Here is an 18,497-nt window from a genome sequence, read left to right on the forward strand (position 1 = left end):
AACAGTGTGCCACTTTTTTCGCGTTTTCGCAAAAAATTTTATTATGCCACAGGGAGCCCAATTTAGAAAAAAGTTTTAAGTGCATACCATAAATCCGTAAAAAACTTCGTAAGAAATTGTACAAATTAGTGCAAAGCTTTGTGCAAGAAAGGAATGAACATTTGCAAACTCGGTGCGGTTTACTGATTAAAATAATGTGTACAATTTCTTACGATTTTTTACGGATATATCGTACGTACTCTAAATTTTTTAAAAAATTGTGAATGGCTCTTCTCGACTTTCGCTTCTTTTCACATTGATAAATAAAAAGCAAAATCCTCGATGACACTATAAGTTTCAGGGAAAAAGTCCATATTTTTTTTTTGTAGTACTGGGCAAGCTTGTTCAATTCCATGAGTTACAATAGACATTTTGCAGTAGATTGACATGCGATTGTTACTGGATGCATGGCAAACAAAATCGGACTTCCTTTTATTTAAAGATTTTTTGCAGGATTATTAATGTCGTGTCCAAAACCTTTTCAAAAATACTTTTTTCCCCCTTATAAGATACTTTGGATTTCAAGATACGAAGCAGTTAGAAGTTTGTTTACCATCCAGCAGCCTTCCCCAAGGGACCTTGAGCTGAATTGATTCGTTATCGAAGTCATACATCAGTACTTGACTGTTCGTTGCAGAAGGCTTATTTCAATCTCAAATGAAAACGTCTTTGAGAGCTTCGTGTGCATTATTTTTTATTTAACTCCCTGGCATTAATGATATTACGAAAGTATGTATACTATAAGACTTTACAGCTTGCATTGCATTTAGTTTAGGGCATCCAAAATAAGAAGCATTGTGAATAGTATATACGATAGAAATGAACTCTTAGTTTAAACATGAAATATAAAAAATATGAAATATATTTTTGAACCACGGAATGGCTATTGCACAGGTGAATTTCAAGAGGTCAATCAAAAAATGAAGGGAATTAGGGGCATACATCTAAACATAAATAATCGAGGTGTTCAAAATGGCTTTTTTCCCATGCAAAACTACTTGATACCTTAACACTAACTTTTGTGTTTTTAATGAGAATAATAAAATAATAAGAAAGACTAGTCTTTTCACATTATTTTGGATCTTGAAATGACCTACAGTATCTCGTATCACTTTAATAAATATCACCTTAACCTCTTTTAGAGTGAAGTCATTAAACCCGTGAAATAGATATTAGACTAATACACTTTATAGACCCTAAATCCATTGTTTTCTTTTGTGTCTATTTGAGTATTACACGTTGACTAACGTTTTTTATTTCACGGGTTAATTGCTTTCACTCTAGCTCTGACAATCTTTTTTGAAATACATTTAGGTGTAAAATGATTTGAAAGAAGGAAGGCAAGTTATTCCAGCTATTACTGGATCTTAACATGACCTGTCTCCTATTGATCCTATCCTATTGAATTATTGCCTAACACCTATTCCCACCTATCTCCTTTGGCTTCAAAAACCTTTTTAATAGGTGTATTTGACTAATAAGATTGTAGAATGTAACTAAAGTCCTTTGTTTCTTATGACAGTCCTTGCAGAATTGTCTCAAACGTTTAGTTTCCTAGTAAATTTATTATATAAGATTATTACAAGTTAAAAGTCGAATCCTAAATATGCAAGTGCCATGAATACTGTGTACAGCAACAAGAGAAAGCCTCCAAGAACCCACCAGACGCTGTACAAACCTGAAAACGAAAACAAACAAAAAAAATCATAAAAGAAAAGGTAGGGTGTGTCCTCTTATTTACCATGATATGACGTCAACAGTTGGTCCAAAATGTTATGAACTCATGAGGGGTAGCCAACTGATCTAGGTGTCTAATTTTGACCAACTGTTAAAATCATATCCAGGTCTGTCGCTAGCACCTTGAAAGTTCGTTTTTCTACCAATCATAGTTACGCCATTCGTTGAAAACCTAAAATATTATTTTGTACTCCTACATAGGCGAAAGGGGCGTGTTTCAATGTAAGGGGGGGTCAAGGTACATCCCCCATTGAAAATCAAACAAAAATAATTTCAAACCTGAGAAAGTGTCAATGGGATAGGAATGGGATAGGAGGATCTTACCTTTATTTGCCACTAGTGTAACTTTACATGTGTTGTCTGCAGAAATGCTAAGAAGAGCTACTTCTGTATTCAAATCATTGTTAATGAGCTTTGACTGAGGAAGGAATCTAAGTCCAGTGACAAAGATATTGTGCACTTCCTGGAGCTTGATGATTGGCTGTGAATGAAATACAACGATACATTATGTATAGAGGCTTTGCACCATCACAAGATGGTAGCCATGACAGGGGGCACAACAATAGAGCATTTTCCCTCTGGGAAACTGAATCCTTTCTAATGTAAATCAGATTAGACCAGAATCAATTGTTCCTGTCTGCTGTCATGGCTGTCGTCACGTGATGGTGCAAAGCCTCTATAGACCTCAAGCCAAGGTGTGGCATAACAGATTATTTTTTTTACACTTTTTGTAATGTGTCATTCTCTTGAGTATCATTTCCTAGTTTAACAATTGCGCATGAGAAGACACATGAATGCAGATACAACTCAAACAAAGAATCTCATTCTCAAGGGAATGACATGGTGTGAAATGGGTAAACATTATGCCCAAGCTAAAAAGGTATATTGAACAAGCAGGGTACAATAGGAGAATTAGAAAAATGAAAAACTATTGCACTGTAGTTTTACTTGTTTTTCCTATAATTCTGAAAGTTACCATTAAATTCCATGCTACGTAAACTGCAATACCACCATCTGAGGTTCCAACGCCTATGTAAATTCCATCATTACTGAGGAAAAATATGACAGGAAATTTCAATATGGTGGTTAACGTCAATGTTGAATTGAAATAAAATTAGGAGTCGTAAATAGTCCCACAATATAGTTCATTTATATACAGTATACAGGATGGATGGATGGATGGACGGACGGACGGACGGACGGACGGACGGACGGACGGACGGACGGACGGACGGACGGACGGACGGACGGACGGACGGACGGATGGATGGATGGATGGATGGATGGATGGATGGATGAGATAAATGAATGGTTGGATGGAATGGATGGATGGATGGATGGATGGGTTGATTGATGTACCAGTACTGACCTGATAGCCATTTGAGTTACAGGGTCCATACCAGCTGGTTGACTTAACGCAGGTACCCATTTGGTACAGTCCCACTTGACGAGATAACTTGGAGTTGGCTGCTTCCTATTAAACTTTGATGGAACATGGATGGTGTATAAATTGACAGTTTTATGTTCATTCACCCCAAACCTGGATATTAAAAGAAAAAAACGTTACATACATAAAGTTTTACAAGGACTGTGTAATGTGCTGTGCAAGGGGGCTATATCCCCCCCACTCACACACACATACATTTTTTGTCAATATTCACTAAATAGCCCACTTTCGAGATATGCTTCACTTGTCACACACACAGGTTTCAGTACAAGATTACATTTTAAATTAAATTAATTCTCTTCTCCTGTCACGAATAACTGAAAAATATGCCCAAAGCTTTATATTGAAACTTTCGTGATAAACAAAGCATATCTTGAAAATGGGCTATTCTTAAGGCCTCAACTTTTACCTAAAATATATATAAAAATGAAATAATAGATAAACTTAAAGAGGGTCATGCTTGACAGTAATTGAAATGTTAAACTCACTATCTTTTTTTAACGTCCCTAGTTAAATAAGGAAGGGACCATCATTAATATACCACTAGTCATCCGAGCCACTTGAAGATCATTTGCAGATGTAATTACAAAGGCAGCACCTTCTCCTTAGTTATTCTTAAGACCCTGAGTGTTGGTCCGGACGAGGCTTGAACCACAACCTCTTGCACAACAGACCAATGCTCTTACCTGTAGGAACTGAGCCAACTGGGTGGTAGTTAAAAATACATAGCTATGGCAGTTATGCATACTACCCAATCTAAACACCCCACCAACCCTCTTTGGTTTGTTCCATGGTTCTTGTATTAGTATTGGGAGGCACCTGTAGCAACTGAGCCAACTGAGTGGTAGTTAAAAATACATAGCTATGGCATTTATGCACACTACCCAATCTAAACACCCCACCAACCCTCTTTAGTTCCTTCCATGGTTCTTGTATTAGCATTGAGAGGCATTTATTTTGATTCTCATTAAAAAACTGCATTTCACTGACAGATTAGTGTACTTATTATGTTGGTCCTAAGCCCTCAAAAATCAGTTCAATCTTTGCTCACCTACAAGCTCTAACCCTAAAAAAACCCTCTTCTCTGTCTCCTGAAAAGTACAACTGGAATTCCTTCTTGCCCTCCTCAAGCCTCCAGACATATGCTGTGGTGTCTCTCGATACTGTAACAAACTAATGATATAAAAATGGTTGAGTATTGAGTATGTAAAGATGATAAACGGTACTTTATCTATGATGTGTGATTTTTAAAACATGAAAGTGTACAGATATTATCTTCCTTTCATCCTTATGTGAATGGTTTATTACTATGCACCAATGTGTAGTTCCAGAAATAATCCATACCCCCCCTCCCCCACAGAGGAATTTAGAATTTCCAAGGGGTAGGGGGGTCAAAGAAAGAATAAAATCATAAACATGGTATGGAAGAAAATTGAAATTTCTGAAGATAGGAGGGGGGATAATTTCTGGAACTATACAATACAAATAGTATGCAACGATATAACACAAGTTTCACATGAATATGGATATGTACATTTCAACAACGCATGGTCTAAAACAGGAACACATGACACCTAAGCTAAAAAAATAACTATTAAGAGCTACTCTTATAATTTTCTTCATTAAGGTTAGAGGGAGAAAAAGCCCCAATCATGTTCTAGACAGCCATCAAAATGGCTGATAGGGTACTCACTTGTTTGCAGTTAGGATGTATATCAAGATCATCAACATCTGTTCTATGTGCCACAACATCATGTAGACATTCTAAACTTGGGTACTTAAAGAAAAAATATATACTCATGATTGGATGTATTAGCCAAATGAATCCAAATGCAGCATGTCTTCTCATTTATTATCATCATCATTATCATCATCATTAATTTCAAGTATACACATTTGTAAAGCACATTTTCTCATGCTTTGGCTTCCATCCAACAAATTAACAACCACTATTGCAATGATACTATTGCTCATCAATGCAACCCTAGTTCGAGTCCTGCCAGGCTCAGTGTTGTATGTGAGTAGAGTTTCTAGTTGGCTCTCTTCTGTGCTTTAATGATTTTCCTCCCTCCACAAAAATCAACTTCTAAATTCCAATTTGATCATGGAACAGGAGCCACAGGTTTGTTAGCCACTGGCTATTGCTGTAAGTGCCACCTCATAAAAATAAGGACTGTTTTTCAAATTTGATTAAACCCATGTCCAGGATTATGCAACCCAGACAAAAAGTTATAATAGGACGTCTGGGTTTTTGTCTTCTGTCAATCAAATTTCCGATGGTCTGAGTAAGGATCGAATCAAACACATGACCTTTCAGATACCATTTGGATGCTCTAAATACTGAGCGACAGAAAAAAAAACATGTTTTACATCAAGATACCTTAAGAACTCTAACATGTCCATCTGAACCACCAGTTACAATATGCTTGCCGTCAGCTGTAAACTTAACAACTTTTTGGAAACCCAAATCATCTTCATCTTTAGCATTTGTATCATCAACTGTTATGGCTGCTTTCTTTTCCTTCACACTAAATGTCAGTACTTTCTTTTTGACAATTTTATTTTTTCCTTGAGGTTGCGGAATATTTTGTATTTCCTCCTTGCTCTCTAGTTCTATGAGCTGACATTTGTTGTCCATTCCAACAGCAAGAGTGTTCTTTGATGCAGGATGAATGGCACAGTTCATGATTGCTCTTTGCCCAGCATCAAACTTGTGTACAAGATCTGCTTTAAGTGTTTTGTTGCTTTTAACTATTCTATAAATATTCTGAAGAAATATGGGAGAGAAAGATATATTTTTTTGCATTCATAAATTCATGACTTCACTTAAGTAGGCAGGGTCTTACTATCAGCTATTATTATCATTCTACACTAGTCAGTGTAGTTTAGTTGAGTTGTTGGTACTGTACAGTAGCTGGTTGGTCTACAAGGTGTCAGTAAGCAGTAAGTAAGCGGTTGGCATAAGGTGGTCAGTAGAAGGGTAGTAAGTTGTTGGTAATTGGTCAGTAGGCGGTTTTTAAGTGGTTGGCAAGATGTTGGTAGTGTTTGGTAAGGTGTTGGTAGGTGGTTGGTATATATAAAGTGGTTGGCATATAAAAAGTGGTTGGTATACAGTGGTTGGTAAGGTTTTAGTAAGTGGTTGGTAGGTGGTAGGTAGGTGGTTGATAAGTGGTGGGGTGGTTCATAAGGTGTCAGTAATTGGTTGGTGGGTGGTTGGTAAGTGGTCAGTAAGATCATTGTCAGTTATACAGCCAATGTCATTAACGTTGTCCACCAAAAAAAGACATTTACACATTTACACATAAAGTGAGCCTGAACTTTAAATGCAAAATTCAACTCGTGAATCGAAAATCCAGAATGCCCCGACCATTTAGTGAGGATTTAAGATGGGGAATTGTACTTCAGCATTTGTTTTATGCCAGAACGTTCCAGGAAACACGTGGTATTTCTTTTAGTTTAAATGTGTAAATGTCTAAATGTGTAAATGTGTAAATGTGTAAATTTCTTTTTTCGGTGGACAACGTTAATGACATTGACTGTATGATGGTAAAATGGGTTGAAATGTAACAGTAATGTAAAGATAAGCAAGGGACAGTGGTGCAAACATTGGAATTATGCTGCAAATTGCATAATACAATACAAAACTCTTTAAATGCAAAGAAAATTTAGGTGGGACCCTGACTTTTGTGAATGCATGAACATTCATCACTTTATTGTAATTTGGCTCTAACCATTTCACTTGAATAAGTTTTAAATATCCCTCTGATAGGAAATGGGGAAAAGGGCAAATTTTTGAAGTGGTGCAGCACCCTCATTTTCTTTATATTAATTGGTGTTTTTTATCATCGTTTATTAAGTGAAGACACCTGTCAGTACCACTTCATAGAGAATAATAAGCTAAACACGTTTAAAGTCAGCTTTGAAACTCAAGAAATCAAAAACAAAAGCTTAAAAACAATCACACATAAGGGAAATAATAAAAATGGATTTGTTTTAGGAAAATTATACGAGGTCTGGTAGAAAGCTTCATTCCTTACCATACAATTTGGTACCCCTGTTTTAGCAGCACCGCCGCCACCGGCAACGAGAAAATGGTTCTGATCCAAGACATCTACGGCATATAGAGGAAAATTCGTGGTGTCTAGTGTAGAAAAAGACATGGTTGCGAATTTATAGCCAAAAATATTACGGTTTAAATGTCAACTACATTGATATCTTTCTTCTTTTCTATTCACGTAAAGAATAATACGTGGCTTCTTATGTGTCCGCTGTACAACTCAAATGGGATTGTCCGCTGACTGCTAATTGTGTTGGGTTTCCTGTCTCACACTCTCAGCTGGGATAAACTTGATAACTTTCTACTTGTGACATGATCATGATACCAATGCTCAATTCAGCAAAAACATGAACCTTTTTTCAGGTACAAGTTCATTAGTTTTAGAATTTTTTTGTATAACTCTTGGAATAGAGTCTTCAATTCTATTCTATTGCACTCTATTCTACAGCTGATCCGGAACAAAGTGTTAGCCAATCAGAACATTGAGCAAACTGAGGTGTCACTTTGCCTTTTAAAATTATGGATTTATAGTCCATCAAGTGAAAAAAAAAACGTTAATAAGAGGTTGATAACAGTCTATTTATATTCACATTTTTATATTTTTACTGGAATGGTGCACAGGTTTTTATTTTTTGCCAGTCATTACGACACCTCAGTTTTGCAGTGACATCATTTCTACTTCACTATTTCAGATCAGCTGGATTGGCTTATCCCTAGTCTTTTACCCATTGAAATCATTCGTTATGTATTAATGTATAACTCAAGAAAAGTATTGAAAGAGGTTTAAAGAACAGCATTATGATTAGCTATGGTGCAGGCTTTTTTAGTAAATCTAACTTTGTTTCATTTTTTTCGCATCTATGTATTTTTTTCAACTAGTTGGATTTGACTAAGACAATATTAGGCCTCTCGCCCTCATGGCCTACTAATATACACTTATACCATTGTTTTCTTTTGTGTCTATTTGACTATTACATGTTGACAGTCTAGTTTTTTTAACTTCATTGGTTATTGCCTTCACTCTAATGAAAAAAGAAAAATGGACTTCAAACTGATAGTTTGTTTTATTAGATCTACAACATTTAGTTGCTTACAACTTCCTTTTGCCTTATATCAAACAGCACATATTACAATGTGACACATCACAGAATTAAAACCTTGCTTTTATAATAATGGTTTTGATCAAAATAATCAAATAAATTGTACCAAAATAGTACAAACAATTGTTTCACTTTATTTACAATGTATTTCAATTAGAAATGCAAATCACTACAGTGTTGACAAAAAAATCCATGGAAATCAACATACATGAAATAGGCTCTTATATTTATTTATGAACATTTTTCTTCAAGATTTGTCCTGAATTTCAGCCATCATCAACTAATTTATCTTATCAGCCGCACCAACTGAAAGATCAAGATTTAATCCACTTATTTCATTGAGAGCCAGAGCTGGACGAAGCTTAAGGCCACGGCGACGTACTTGGACAGGAGTACCGTCAATAAGGTGTGTTGAAATATTCTTAAATTGTTCTGCAGGTATAGGTCTTCTGAATTTCACAACTCCACAACCTTCACTTATACCAGTGCTGGGATTCCTCACCAAATGGACCTTGGCAATCTGGCCAAACCTTCTGAAGTAATTCAGTATGGTGGACTCTGTTGTTTGGCTTGCAAGATTCTCGATGAAAATAGCCTTTTCTCTTGTACCAAAGTTAACACTATCTGGAACTCTAGCAACATTTACAGGGCATTCTTCAATTTTATGATATTCATTACTTAATGCTTTTTCGACCCCTTCCAAGCTTTCGAAGAGTAATATCCCAACACACATCTTTCGTTTGGAGTTAATAAGAAGATTAATCGCTTTGAGTTGTCCAAACTGTTCAAAGTGGTCTCTTAGTTGTTCCACTGTAGTCTCAAACGGAAGACCTTCTACTTTTAGTTTTTTAGAGTCTGAGACCTCAGCTTCAACATCTCTATCAGATGCATCTCTTGGTTTGACTTTAACTTCATATCCTTCAATCTCTTGTTTTTCCTGTTCAAGTGCTTTTTTAGCATCATTAACATCATTGAACGTAATGAAAGCAAAACCTGATTTCGATTTTATCTTGGCGTTGTCAATAAACTGAACCGATTCAACATTACCAAACTGTAAGAAATGATCTCTTATAGTTTTTTCAGTAAAGTGTGAGGGTAAGCCACCAACATAAACAACTCGGTATTTCTTTGCTCTCCTAACATCGATATCCCTATCTAAAATAACATGCTTCTTTTCAAGAACTTCATCTGCCACTTCAGGATCTTTGAAGCACACAAAACCATAATTTCTTGAGTACCCAAGAAAGGTTTTGACAATACGTACGCTTTGAACTTCTCCAAAGCTTGCGAAGTATTGCCTTAAGATATCTTCCGTTGTTCCTGCTTCAAATCCACCAACAAAGATAGTTCTCCTGTTTTTCTCAAGTTCCTTTTCTGGAGTCAACTCTATCTGATTTTGAAGAGAGCTGAGAAAACGAATATTCCAGCTCGCCGTTAGTTGTGTAGCACGCGGCCATGTTGTATAAAGCGTCGAGTTCTTAGACCCTTGGTAAGTCAAAACAGAAAGAGATTTTCGTATCCCAGATCGCAGTAATCGTAAGCACAGGGCCATTAATTCTTGTTTAAAGAATTCTAATGATAAAGTTTAGTTTTTTTCTCCCTTTTCTATACTACTCCAGACACCACACGTTATGCAATGAAGAAGAATCGATAAAACCGCTGACCATTTATAACGCGTACATGACAAAGGTAGCCCAAACTAAGAACATTTTTCCTTCCCGGTGTAAGTAAATACGCTGATTTTGTTACGCTTTATTATTTCCTTTATCTAATGATTATGTTTTTTTCCTTTAGCACGTCTACTCCAGATGCAGATCTTGCCAGAACCGCTACATGACAAAGATTGCCCAGACTAAGAACATTTTCCCCTTCCCGGTGTAAGTAAATACGCTGGTTTTGTTACGCTTTATTATTTCCTTTATCTAATGATTATGTTTGCTTTTTCCCTTAGCACGTCTACTCCAGATGCAGATCTTGCCAGAACCGCTGGCCATTTATAACGCATACATCTCGCAAATACCTGTAGCGAAAATTACGGTTGAAAAACAAATGGACAAATATACTGACTTTTACTGACATTTGTTTACTCAATGATCATCACAACGACATGGGACTTTCCGAAAATTTGTCTGCACGTTTTCACGGTACATTTTCTTCTGTGATGATACTATATACATATGAATATATCACTAACGCATTTGAAGTTTAGTATTGGAGATTTAGTTTTGCAAGATGCAAAAATCTAGCCTGCGTAGCGGCTCTTGGGGAGGGGGGTTGGGGCGAGGGGGCGGGGCGAAAGGGAAGCATAAAGGTAGACTCTACCGAAAGGACTCATGGGTCCCGAAAACTTGGACCCGGCGTGCTTTGGGAACCAAAATACTCGTCCACAGTCTCTCTCGTTTTCGCCGCCATCTTTAAAATATTGAAAATATTGAAACGAGAGAGACTGTGGACGAGTATTTTGGTTCCCAAAGCACGCCGGGTCCAAGTTTTCGGGACCCATAAGTCCTTTCGGTCATTGTACCGTTACAGTCTCTAAGCGTGGAGACGGAACGGACGAGCGAGAGACTGTGGAAGATCTAGTTCTACATTTTAAAATCTCACATTATGAAAGAGCTCGAGGTCTTACTGACCTGGAGAGGCGAGCGCGTGGTTTTTCGGCGCGAAAGTTCCCTTCAATTCCACAGGAAGCCCATATTTCGTATAATCCATGGACAGGACTTAGTCACAAAGAGCCTTTTTGTTATCCCAGTTATAGAATGATATAGCGTTTCTCAAAAACTTTGACTTTTTTGGCACAAAGGACTTCGAAATTCAAATTTAACTTCGAACGCATCCGCCAAACTCGATGTGGTGCAATGGAAAAAATGCCAAGAGTCTTCTTAATCATCAATTTTACTTCGCCTAAATATAGCTAATGGTTTCTAAATCAAAAAGAATGGCAGTTCTGATTGGTCAGCTTTTTTCATTAAAATAGATAAGAACTTGTCAACCGCCCCAATTACAGAGCATATTTCGATTTCTTCATGAGATTGAGACCGCTATTACTTTGTTGTGACAAGTTTGGATATATTATATGAACTGTAACAACTGGAAAGGGAAATGTTTGGTGTAAGCTTGACACAAGAATTAAGTGAGCTAGTGCGCGTTCCTCGTAGATCAGACTATCTAAGAATTATGATTAATAACGACATGAAGTTTTAATTTCCGGAGATTTCTCTTCGTGATACTCAATATACACAGAGAACAGTAAGAGAATGGATAATGCAATGTCTAACTAAATGGCAGCCATCAATTTATTTGAATGATCATCGTGACGATTGCCGAAAGAGAGCAACCGCAAAATGTTATAAACGGCCTATCCAGTGGATCATTGATTTCTATCATATCAGGAAAACTCCTTGAAAAAACGTCTTGCGAGGAGTCTCGCTCCTCGGCTTTAAGAAATTATTTGGAAATTATTTTGGGAAATACGTCATATCTTTCTTGAAAAAGATTTTTAGTTGAGCTTTCCCAATTAAAAACAAACATGACTGTGTATCTTCAAAGTCTATTCAGAGCGAATGTTAGCAGTATTGGTAAAGTATTCGGTCAAGTGTACACTTTCAGGCAGATACTCATCGATCAAACTTTCAGGGTATTATGCCAAATCCACATCGCAACTTTCTATTCAGAAGCGAGCACACAAAAGTGCTTTCAAGATTTTTACAAGTGAGAGTAATGCTTTTATTCTCCAGTTGTATTTAATGATAGTCATATGGAAATTAACTGTTTAAGATTACTTTTTGAGCAAAAGTTCCGTGAGCTGTATTGGAAAATTGATGGAAAATTGACCCAATCCATCTAGCGGAAAGCCTTAAACACTTAAAGCGATTTAAAGAAATAGAAGCCTTTCAGGCAAAAATATCATCGTGGTAGCGTTTTGCAGCTGAGTTATTGTGAACTGATCAAAATGTTGACCACGTTACCATATATGGAGCACCTGTTTCTAAGATGCTTACATTTGCAATTAGTTTTTTCGCTCACAACAGATGTCGTACTCTAGAATATAGCAGCGAAGAAAATACCTTAAATAAGATTTACGATAGAAAAACAAATTTAAAGCTAGAATTTTCCACGTCTAGAGTATGCTAGTTACATTGAAAGCGACTGATGCGTATTAACTGAGTGCAAAAAAGATGGATTCACCGAAATGGACACAAAGAGGGAAAAAGCTATTTTTACCCAAAATCGAATATAACAGGTTTGAAAATAGTACGGAATCTTTGAATACGGCGAAACTAAATTATGATGCAGCCGATGAATTCGTCTTTCAAGAAACTATTGGAAATGATGACTTACAGAAATCGGCATCCTCTCCGGGGACCGATCAGATGGATCGAAATGATATTTCTTTTACTAAATTTTCTGTTTTGCCTCCAATCCAAGGCAACAAAGTGAATTCGAAAGGAAGAGCAAGTCAGTCGAGTCAAGTTTCAACGGAAGAAGAATTTTACTATAAAAGAAAAGGCAGTTCTTTACACAGGCAGACTGCAGTTCTAACAAATACGGATAATCCACTCAAGATAGTTGGCAAAAGGTACTCCGGTCTTAAAAACATGAAAAACCAACAACAAACCGTGTTAACAATGGATGAGAAAAGTAGAAGTTCAGGAAATTTAACGTCAAGGCCTTCTACGACTCCAAACGCTTCCAATCCTTTCTTATGTGGCGCGAAATCGAGTCGGACTTTGTCAGACAGTGAAAATGACAATGGATTAATTTCTGCTTCTTCTCCAGGCCTGATCCCAAAAACCGATCGGACCGGTGCTGGACCGTTCAGTAGACGAAGACTTTCAAAGTTTAGAAGATTTAATTCAGATACTTCGAACGAAGGCAAGAATGAAAGTTTAGAAGATCAAGTCCATGCGAACAAAACTGCAGATTATTCTCTTTTATCTCGTTCCAATGTGCCTCAAACTAACTTGTTTCTAAATCCCTCTGAAAGTTGTCTAGGGGGCAGTGAAAAAAGTGGCTTTATCTCAATATGTCGGAGCCCGAGACCAATAAGTCGTTGTCACATTGATATCAACATGAATGATTCAGAAAATATAAACCTTAACTTAATGGAAGATCAAAAAGTTTCGGGAGATACAAGTGACCACTTGTTTGACACAACTGTATCTACCGATGTACTCTCTTCCGCACCACTCATCAAAATATCAACAGAACGAAATTCAAGCACTGAAGAACGTCGCGAAAGCCAAAATCCACCTTCGATTCAAATTTTGATCAATTCTTTAGATTCAGCTAAGGGAGAAGTAAACGAAGATGAGAAAACAGAGCAGCCAAAGTTGTCTGTAAGAGAGCAGCGAAGACGATCGGCTTTGTGTAGAGCAAACTCCAAACAGGTGGACGATTTTCTCTTAGTCCACAATTTAAGGGATTTAGGGCTGCTATGAGCAGCATATAAAGCTTCACCTTCGATTTTATTCGAAATTTTCTATGAGAAAGTTAATAGAAATTATATATAACCAGGCAATTGCATAAAGTAGTTATTTATCGGTTTCGCATCTATGCTATACAGCAGTATGATATTTTAGAAATATATATTTTCCCCTCAATATATATATTACTACATAACGATTTAAATTATTCATAGACCGTGACTAGTGTTTGTTTACTTTGCACGGAAGAGAGAAAATTATTTATATTAAAAGCCAAGTCCTGGGCTGTCATTGTGTCAATGTTGTATTGGATATCTTGGCTGCGCGAGTGCTCTACTATTAAGTGGATAAACTCTAAAAGAAAATATATAAATTAAAATATAAATATAAATATAAATGGTCAACAAACGAACATTCGTAATAAATCCGTGTCTTATTATATTCTGTTAATGTTTTCTATTAAACGCAATAATATCCTTGCAGTTAGGAATAGAATAATGGAGAAAATCAAACGGCACTTTAGGCGACCCTTAAATGCTCACACGATGCTCGTTGGCCCATATTAATCGACACTTTATTTCGTTCACGACAAGACACATTTAGCTTTCTTTTGGATATTGCGGAAATGACTTTTGGGAGATAGTATGGAACAATTTGGTCATGACTCGACCAAATTGCTGGTTAAAAGCCCTCATCCCTCCCAAAAAAGGAAGAGTTCACGTGATCCAAACGTTTAAAACGTAGCTAAGCCGGCGATTAAACTGAGGCTGCGTTCAAAATGAATCACAAGCGTGCCTACCAACGGCGTAACCTAAAAATAGACATATAACCTTTGTTATTGACTCAAAAAATTCAAGCAGAATCTTTTGTTGTTGGTTTTCTACTTCATTTTTCTCTTAGTTTCAAATGCGTGTCGGTCATTTGGTCCAATATTTTTACCTATTTTTATCGACCAATCAATTTAAGAACCTGAACTTGAATGCAAGTAAGCATGCCAGTTAATTGAAAGAAATATCGAGGAAAGACATCTCAAAGTAAAATGTTGCGATGGTTCGGTATGATAATAGCTAGTCTTTTTGTCAACCATTAACGTCTGCAGATGAGATAAGCACCCATTGTTTTTGCGAATGTTCTTCACTTGGTTACCAACTGTGTTTGTAGAATGTTGATCGGACGACAAATTGATTAACCAGGGCAGTCTAGAAAAAGCAGTCTATAGAAAGCCATAGGTTATTTTTCCTTTTGTTTTTACGTTCATTGTTCTTGATTGTTGTTTAGAAACTTGTATTTAGAGACGGACCATTAGATAGTTGATGGGGGAGGGGAGGGGGGGGTTGCGTGAATCCCAAAAAAATATCGAGCAAGCACTTAACCTCAAAAAAAAAAAAAAAAAAAAAAAGAAAAAAAAAAAAAAAAGAAAAATCGTGCCACCTCTTTTGCTAGAAGAAAAATATCAAACTGTACGCAAAAAATAACGTGCAAGGGTTGAGCCAATAAAATAAATATCATGCAACCAAAATTCCTGCTTAACCCCCCCCCCCCCCCCCCCCATCAATTATCTAATGGTCCATCCCTTAGCGTTAATTTTTGATAGCTGTGCGGGCGAGAGTCGAATGTGGTGTTGGCTTCGCATTATTAAAAAAAAGGTTGTGGGAATTAGTAGGAAATAAGACAAAACAAGAGGTGATGAACCAAGATAAACCAGATAATAATGCAAAAAAAATTGTTTTCCTACTGACTTGTTTCGCGCCGATACAGATGCTGCTTTGCATTGAGAGTCGAATATAGTTATTTGTTGTTGATTCATCTTAATTCAGAAATAGAACGAGAACCGGAAAATAAAAAATTCACAAGAGAGGAATGAACTAGACCGATTGAAAACTGAGAGAATGGTCTTCGTGGATTTCCTTTTTCCATGAAGTTTTGATAGCTATTTTCAGATTTGAAGTCGGTGTTCAAAATTAAAAATAGCAGTCGAAAGAACCTACGATATAGTACTGACACGGGAAGATAAGATAGGAACGTACCAGACACTGAAAAACTGAGAGAGAAAAAGAGAATGCTCTTCAGTATTCAGTTTCAATTGCTGCTTAATTTGCTCTAGAATTTGGCGTTGTTGGATGAATTGTCGTAAAAGAAGCTGCGGGAAATTAGGAAGGAATAGAGAATACGCCTCATAAATGAAATCAAACAAGCTTTTTCATGGAATTAAGAATTTTCCTTGCCTTTTTCTATTATTTCTCATATTTTTACTTGCACATTTCTATGATTACTATAATTTATTTAGTTTGTTCTAGATCAAAAAAAATATATATATATATAATTGAGGCCTCTCAGGAGGGGGCTGGAGATTTGCATAATGTTCCGTTATTATTTCTAATAATTATTTGAAAATTATCTCTTGTTCCCAAGAAATATATTATTATGATGTTCAGATCTAAATATTGACCTTATTTCGGAATGGAAAATATCAAAATTGACGGCCGCTGTGATTATGACAAAGCTTGATCTAAAAAACTACGACACGCCATTATGCGCAGAGCAAATGCACATAAACAATGCCCGCGAAAGTCTTTAATTTTATAGCTATCAAACGAAACATCAGCAATGACAATGTATGTAAAGTACTTTTGACTCGAAGAGCTCTTTGGGGTTACAGCTTTACACTCTAGCCCCTTATGAGCTTAAGACATGAGAGGAAATTTTTTTCAATAAGAGAGCAATAATGGCAAAAAGCGCCAAAAACTATACTTTCGTATGAGTTTTGATCTCAATTTTTGTTTTGGGTTAACATCAAAACCTTTTTTAAACAGTTAGAAACTGATGTACTATGATAAAATGCCTGTTTGAAGCGGTATTTTCAGTTGTACAAAGATGTTTTGTTGCATTTGTGTTAGAATGTTGCTTTGTCAGGCTTTTTTTATAGAAAATACATGGGAAATAAGCAAATGAGGACCTAAACCTCATTTTCGAATAAAGTTTTTGCTTTGGCCATGGGTTAACACTTTGATTCCACTTTCATCGATCATCTCCACTTCCAAACAAGTTAAACTTTCTGAATAACAAGATTTTAGCCTTGTACAATAGCCTTTCTTCAAGAAAATAGTTTTTGGCGCTCACTGTTTGAATACGAAAAGAATTCTCTATTAATTTCATTCCAAAGAATGCATTAGATACAATAACAATCTCGTACCTAATGGCTTTATTTAGTTCTACGCATGCTCGAGCATGCGCAGTAAGAAATAAAATCTCGTACCCAGAGCCTGTTTTTCTTCTGGCCTGCTGCGGCAAAGAACGAGGCTCTGGCATAAACTATTTTTTTAGACCAGGATCTCTTGGACTTCATAATAGAATATGCGTTCAAAGACTCAAAAATTAAAAGAAATATGTTCCCGATTTCGAATTTCCATCTAAATCGCAAGTGAACACAAAACTCTGTTTGAAAGCATGATTTTCATTGATTATATTTCACTTCCGGAATATTGGGCATGCGGCATAAAATGAATTACGCCAGAGCCCTCGTTTTCGCCGCAGTCCAGAAGAAATGCAAGCTCTGGGTACGAGATTGGAGATTGATCCAATAACACCTAGAGTATTATTGGATATTTTCCTGGTTGTGTGAGCACTTTATTTTTATCTTTTATTCCTATTCTTTTATTCCTATTCCCTCCTATCATCTATGTTGTTTGTGTTATGTATACAGCTATCTCAAAAAAAGTTAGTGGATGTTGCATCTCGCATGTTGTAAGTACAAAGTTTGAAAAGAAAAATATACCGCGGAAAATGTGCAGACAGAGTTTAGGAACATGTCCTCTGGTGGTATTCACATCACCCATAGTTCGGGCTTGGTATGCAACATGCAACAAAAGCTACGCCAACCTGGCTACTATCTTTTGTAAGAACACAGGTAGCCCAATAATAAATAAGGATTTTTTCCCCCACTAGTAAGAAATAATTCTTATTTCATTTCTTATAACATGACACCACAGAAACCAAGCTTGGGCTACCTGTGGTAAGAAGCGTAGTTACTATATCATCAAGTTGTAAGTAAGTAAGTAGTCGGAGAATACTCGGAGCCAATCAAATGGTATGAAAACCAACGATCAATCGAACGCTGAATGAAATTTCTCGATCGACAGCGACAAATTAAGAAGCGATTTCACCCCATAATTTTCCTAGAAACCAAAACAAACTTAATGAATTAAAAATAGTAATTACTTAGATGACTTTTCAGTTTTCGTATGACTGTAAAAAGCAAACGGGACGAACACGGTCGTGAGTGACACGGCAAGGGATGCGCCAGACTAATCACATGCTCACATGCGCGAATTTACTCTCCATCCAACCAAACACCCGCAACACGGAATAAACACGGCGCGGACACGGTCACGCCAAGGTCATGGCTCCATGAGACCAATTACATTGCGCGAGAAAAATATCAACCATAATTAAAATTCTAGAAAATATCACGGTCACGGCACGGCACGCTTACTGAACTGAGATTCTTACAGTCACCATCATGCGAAAACTGCTATATCCACATTATTCATCGATATAACAGTACACACATGCAGTCGTCGACTTCAGTCCTCAGCATCTATTTTCTATGTTTATACATGTGCATAACGGTGTTTTTCAAACATCATGAAAAGGTTGATATCAAGATCTTAAATTTTTTTGTGTTAGTGATT

The 18,497-nt window shown here is 36.6% G+C and overlaps 3 protein-coding genes across 3 annotated transcripts; 1 reads left to right on the forward strand and 2 right to left on the reverse strand.

Moving 5' to 3' along the window:
• Positions 1–716: 716 nt before the first annotated feature.
• Positions 717–7,466, reverse strand: LOC116294733 (guanine nucleotide-exchange factor SEC12). Its single transcript, XM_031702384.2, has 8 exons — positions 7,261–7,466; positions 5,604–5,990; positions 4,917–5,000; positions 4,275–4,396; positions 3,146–3,316; positions 2,753–2,825; positions 2,101–2,257; positions 717–1,717 (listed from the first exon to the last, which is right to left on the reverse strand). Exons 1-8 carry the CDS (start codon positions 7,381–7,383, stop codon positions 1,626–1,628), a joined length of 1,209 nt encoding a protein of 402 aa, XP_031558244.2. The 5' UTR covers positions 7,384–7,466; the 3' UTR covers positions 717–1,625.
• Positions 7,467–8,325: 859 nt separating this feature from the next.
• On the reverse strand, positions 8,326–10,119 carry LOC116294729 (uncharacterized). The gene has a single exon (XM_031702376.2). It carries the CDS (start codon positions 9,930–9,932, stop codon positions 8,661–8,663), a length of 1,272 nt encoding a protein of 423 aa, XP_031558236.2. The 5' UTR covers positions 9,933–10,119; the 3' UTR covers positions 8,326–8,660.
• A 2,287-nt stretch (positions 10,120–12,406) lies between these two features.
• Positions 12,407–14,106, forward strand: LOC116294714 (uncharacterized). Its single transcript, XM_089033045.1, has one exon. It carries the CDS (start codon positions 12,559–12,561, stop codon positions 13,819–13,821), a length of 1,263 nt encoding a protein of 420 aa, XP_088889171.1. The 5' UTR covers positions 12,407–12,558; the 3' UTR covers positions 13,822–14,106.
• The last annotated feature ends 4,391 nt before the right edge of the window (positions 14,107–18,497 follow it).

This window comes from Actinia tenebrosa, unplaced genomic scaffold (assembly GCF_029948245.1).
Source record: "Actinia tenebrosa isolate PJP-AT-01 unplaced genomic scaffold, QUT_ActTen_1.0 PGA_scaffold1__47_contigs__length_23844297, whole genome shotgun sequence".
NCBI classification, from domain to species: domain Eukaryota; kingdom Metazoa; phylum Cnidaria; class Anthozoa; order Actiniaria; family Actiniidae; genus Actinia; species Actinia tenebrosa.